At 41.7% G+C, this 5,865-nt stretch overlaps 1 protein-coding gene across 7 annotated transcripts in view; it reads left to right on the top strand.

Moving 5' to 3' along the window:
* The window catches only part of LOC118422929, a 35,767-nt gene that overhangs the window by 25,115 nt on the left and 4,787 nt on the right, over positions 1–5,865 (top strand). For 6 of the 7 annotated variants that reach the window (XM_035830803.1, XM_035830804.1, XM_035830807.1 and 3 more), the window contains exon 3: positions 3,834–3,918. In XM_035830803.1, coding sequence (XP_035686696.1) covers positions 3,834–3,918 — 85 coding nt within the window. Of the gene's footprint in view, positions 1–190; positions 410–3,833; positions 3,919–5,865 lie in introns of those variants that run through there. The other variant, XM_035830808.1, reaches the window with a different exon arrangement.

Here is a 5,865-nt window from a genome sequence, read left to right as displayed (position 1 = left end):
CGTAAAAGAAAACCAGTAAGCATCATTTCTGAGGTACGAATTGTACAAAGATGACGTTACATTGGTTTAAGGGAGGTATGTATCGTCCTATTTTTCTTGTCAACAATATGTGAAGGGATCGTAATACCCCATTTCCGGTGGACAATGGTAGCGTCCATTAGCGTAGGCTGATGATAGCTTGTGTGACACGCAGACGACAGAAACAGGTGGTCCTGGATGTAGGTTAGTCGGACCGGGGCGGCGGGACAGCGTGTATGGAGCAGGGCGGGCGCGTGGACGGGACAAGGCCAGTCCACACCGCCGGCTGCCGGGTCCGCATGCAGTTGTCTTCGGTCAGATAGCGAGTTTGTACCGACTACACGCCGTCTGCGTAGCGCTGTTCAAAGATGGGCAGGCGATGGAGAGGAAGGTAATTATGAGGTAGCGAAGTGTTGCACTGTGAGGATTAACGTAGGATATACCCAGGCTGCGGTGCAGTGCTTTTACAGACGTGTTGGCGGATCTGATATCGCACGCCCAGCCTAGTTAGTAGACAATGTCAGAAAGCCGTGAATAATTGTAAGTTGGGGAGGGTGCGTGGTGGGGAGAACTGTAAACATATTTCTCATGGGTAGGTTGTGCGAAAAAGCTTCTCTAAAATGTGATAACTTTCCGGTGGACTTTTTTCATCATACTGTTGGTACGATGGAAAATGTGTGTATTCGTAACAGACCTTTCTAATTGATATCAACTTGGGAATACTGTTGCTATCGGATATAAACTGCAGAGAATGTTACACGTGAATGCTACAAGAACGTTTTGATGCATACAACCAGAACATTCTTGATCGACTTCTTAATATATATCATTGTGTGCTGGGCATGAAAATCAATGGTTAAACAATAGTGCGACGCAATGGTCATTCACTCGTTTGATGGATTATTGACGACTTGACAGGATAAAAGAAAGGTGGACATCAAGTCACTGAGGCTGTTTCTCAGAAGCCATCACATGTCATCGGTGTAATCTCGCTCGCAGGCATTCTGCTTGTCTGTGGTTGTCCCAAATATAGCCTGGAAAATTATGTTGTAGAGCGGGTTTGGGCTGAGTACGCACTTTGCCCCAGTACTGTAGCTGTTCATTCATGTACTCTCCAAGCAGAGGTTCGGCTCCGGCTGTTTTTGACGTGTTTTAGACGTTTTTGTCGCGTCTTTTTTGTACCGCTTTCTTCATGCTGGCCAGCGGACATGAAGAAAAATAGAAAGCCCGGCAAAATTGCCTCAAACACGTCAAAAACAGCCGGAGCCGAACCTCTCGTTGGAGGGTACCGTAGAAGGCCATTTGAGCTGTTGCAACGTGATGCAGACGGACGCGTGTGTCAACAAACCGTTCACATGAATGTACACGGACTTATCACAGCTACCTTATCTCATAATCCGCTCACTATGAAAGCACTCATGAAGTAATCTGATAGTATATTCAGGACGGGGAATGGATCGTAAATTGTCTCTGACCAGGCTAGCTTTCCAGAGATGACAGTGATTGAAAAGAATGCGCGTGTGAAGAAAAATGTAGCCCTACTAGCTCTGCGTATTCTTCGTGATTGCTTTTGGAGTGTATCGAAAACCCAAATGACAGACAATGAAGTGCAGGGTCGGGGCATCGTCACATTAGGTGTCTAGATATCGTTACACAGAGAAGTGGACCCCTATCATATAAATGGAACAGTACAAGGGCTCTATCCAGTGTAGTTACATGTGACAGATCAAAGTTTTTGTTAAGATTGATTTGCAGATTTTTAGTACTTGCATCATGTTTTTTAAGTTTATGTGGATATTCGTATTATCTCTAACTAAAAGTAAAAAAAAAAGTTTGGAACATCTTCAACTACATTCATTTGAATGCTGCGAAATAGAAACAAAATTACATTGTACACACATTCATGGTAAAACACATCTTTTATGAAGCTTCGCGAAGAAAAAAAACTGTCTAGAAATTCTACCAATTTTATTTGTTTCAAGCCAATTAAAACTAAGGAGTGACTTGCAAAAACAACAACAAATAAAACTAACAGCTTTCTTGTAACATACTTTGCGTGAATCTAAGAACAAAACAACAAAATAGATGTATATTTTGGCGGGAAGTACACTCGACTCTGTACAGGTAGCCCGTCTACGTATGCTGTCCAAATATATCCGGCGGGGAATTGACTCTGCTGCACTCGTCTTTATGCACAGATATAATCAAGGACGCGTCCTAATTCTTCACTATCCATCATTACACGTATCACATACACAGTTCAGACAACACGTGTCTTTGCAACCCGTGCACATATACAGACTCAGTGCGCTATTAATGAATTCTAAGTGCCGAGAACACCATTCGGCTGACCTTTTGATGTCTAAAAGTGGCGGTTCGACTTTCAGAAAGCGTTACCGGGATTAGTTTGAGTGTATTCTGACGGTGGGAAAGATTAGCGATTTTTTTACACTCAAAGAGGAGCCAATTTTATGGTGAAGAGGGGGGGGGGGGGCTTCCATAAACACAACAAGCATGGGAATGGGACCACATTTTATTGATAAGTTTGATGAAAAAATGATTGCCAGAAATGAAAAGTCAACCCAAAAGGGCCAATTAGAAAACTTTATCTGTTCTGTGATGAGCCTAGCAATATTGCAGGCTTCTTGACAACCTTACATAGGGTGTCGCTTCCTACCACAGCTGTCTCGCTATTAAACAACAGAAGGTTGGAATAATCATTAAAATGCAAATACTTCCAGATGGTAAATGGGGGAACCGTAATGAAAGTAGGACAATGTAATATCATGGATATTTTTACCACTTCCATCAGTACTGTGGTATTCAATCACCCGTATTTGGCGTCCGTCGTTTGGCTGATATTTATCATGTTTATTTCCGTAGGACATCGTGGTTGCCTAGCGACCTTAGTCGCGGTGCCTTTTGGTCATTTTGTAGTTTTCTTACATATTGTTTCCTTTCAATCAACCAATCTTCATTATTTTTGAGTCAAAAAAGGACCGCCTATAAAGACAAACAGATAGAGAGACAAACAAACAAGCAAACAAACAAATAGACAAAGAATTAAGTAAAACTTCCCGCAAAATGTTTTGCGATGAATTGTACAATGCCAACTACCCCGGTCACGGAATCATACAGCGGCAAATGGGATTGGTTGTTCTGACAGAGCTGGTTGGCCGTGTCCTTGGTGCTGATTGGACTATCTGTCCGATGCACAAGCCCTACCACTAAAATGATGGCACAGACATGAAAGATGCGTTAATCACTGCATGAAATCCAATCATTATGCATACCTTTAAGCGTGCGTAAAGGTTTCTTACTCAAGTGAAGAAACAGAGGACCTTTAACATTGCTGCAAGGCGTGATTAAAGATCAAATTTCATGCAGTGAATGCTGTTTATTTAAACGTTTCAATGAAGGTGTCAACGACATAATGGTTATGTTTTAACCTTGATTCAAGGACATAGATTACATTCCCAATAGGCAATTTCACATATTAGCGATGACGATTGGATATCTTCTGGCACATACAACTTTGTCAAGACAAATACTGTTGGTGTTATAATCCTCGGAATACCCGTCGGCAGGACTGAATAGTTGCATGTTATCAACAAAGCCAAATACCTCACTGAGGCGTTGCCATGCCAACGCAGACGACAATCACATGGCGTACGTGCCATAGTCGCATTTTAAGCCAAGCCTGTGCGTATCATAAGCGGAATCTGATGTATTTTGCATGTAATTAGTCCCACCATAGACTGCGACATACAAAAAACAAGTCCCTTATTCATTCCTGCTCTGTTTTTTTTCTTTAGTTACTCTGCTATCTTCCCACAAGCAAGACCGAGGGTAGTGTCTTACAACGTGCCCAAGAAGAACTGGATCTACTACCCCAACATCGTAAGTACTTGTTGATTGGCTGTGTCTACTTGATTGTGATTGGTTCATTGATTGATTGCATAATTGATTGATCGGTTAGATGATTGGTGTAATGTTGTTCCAGTGTAGGAGGCTAGACTATTTGCTTATGGCTTTATTGATGATTCCATCTACGATACGGTTACCGTGGCATGGAATGATAGACTTACACCGCTAAATTAAGTGGTAACGCAGACGACAATTTCTGTCACCGATTTACTTTTGCGGTTGTCATGGTCACTAATTATTGGCAATGTCCCTTGTTATCTCGTTTCTTACCGAGTTTCATATTTCTTGAGTGCTTAGCAACATAATTCTTGGTTTGTGCACAAAGTAACCCAGACTAATTATAATTGAAGTAAACCTAGATGTTATCCTATATAAACTAGAATATCCCCCAATTGAAGCCAATTGGCTAGGACTCAGATTTCTTAAACATATGATTTCTATTCTCATATTGAACATACTACATCGTTACTATAGAGCTAAAACCTGTAACTCACGACAAGCTGCCTAAAAATAGACCATATTTTTATTCCAGGATGCAAAGAGAGTCGACGTTTATAACAAAATAAAGTGCCTTAATCTTTAAAATGTGAAATAGACGACAAAACTGACGACACACTTACAAGCTATTCCTATGTAAATATGCATTTCCAACATGCTTTCTATGATGGGGATCCTGCGTCAACAGAGCGCGGTAAAATGTTAACATATGCATTAGTATCGCCAACCGCTTTCATTCTTACGCCCCAAATAATTTCATGCCTAGAGAGCGCCACTTCGTTTGAAATATTCAGACAGAATAAAATGATTGAGGCAGATTGTACATCTTGATTGTAGATTCAGGTCGAAATTGGGTGAAAGTCTGACCTGACACAATTTTTGTTCCCTTTCCACCTTCTACTTAGAGTTTATTAGCTTCCTGTGAGACTAGGGCCGATTGAGGCCAATTGGCTACAAAAGAAGCCGACTTCTGTGATGTTTTATGTCTGTGTGCTTTTTCGTGCATGACATGTACAGGAAACCTCCAAACAGATCCTACGGTAGCATTTTTATGGTATCAAAATCCGGCCTAGGAGTGTGCATCACGCGGGCTTTGGGTGCCACAACATACGGAGAGAACCTTATCACTATGGCAACCGAGCACGTGCATCAGACCGACAACCCAATATAGCTGCCTTCTAGTCACGTGGCTTATACTAAATTAAATAGCATGTCATGTATAAACTATACTCTCAATAACGTGACTAAGTCGCTATAAAATGTCTGCATTATCAAATACTTGGAACTTAGTAGATGGTGCTCGCGAATCGAGAGCCAGTTTTCTCTTCACTGAGGGAAAATGTCGTCTGACAACGTGACTGGGTTGTTGCACACGACACGTAAATACTTGGTGCACAGAACACTTGAGATCGGAATGCTTACGCACGTATACACGCACGTATACGGACTTTGAAATTTGCCTACGACAAATCTGACTTTGTAAAATACCTGAGCATATTTGTTTTTAAAGTCTATAAGGTCACCATGTGCTTGTTAATATCACATGACGACTCTGATGTAGGTATAACGAGGGAGATATTTCGTAGGGTGGAAACTTGGTGTGAACATAGCAACGGAGGTCTGTCATAGGCGTTTGTGGCATATAAAAGGCCTCATTTATCAAAACAGGTATGATACCCGATTAAACCCCATAAGAGCCAACGATTGCTAGGTTTACAGAAACATTAGTCTGTGAAGCAATCACATCGCTTTTACTAAGAGAATATGCCTATTAAGAAAACCGGTACCGTGAAGTACAGTAAGAATTAGAACACCGTCGGGCCATTCTTCATCTTAATCTACTTCTACCCTGGCGCACCTGTCGGTAAGTTCACTGTCACGTGCCGGTCACAGGTTGTAAACCGGACGTGTGTCTAGACAAGC

Source organism: Branchiostoma floridae, chromosome 9 (genome assembly GCF_000003815.2).
Source record: "Branchiostoma floridae strain S238N-H82 chromosome 9, Bfl_VNyyK, whole genome shotgun sequence".
NCBI classification, from domain to species: domain Eukaryota; kingdom Metazoa; phylum Chordata; class Leptocardii; order Amphioxiformes; family Branchiostomatidae; genus Branchiostoma; species Branchiostoma floridae.
This window is presented reverse-complemented; position numbering and strand designations above follow the sequence as displayed.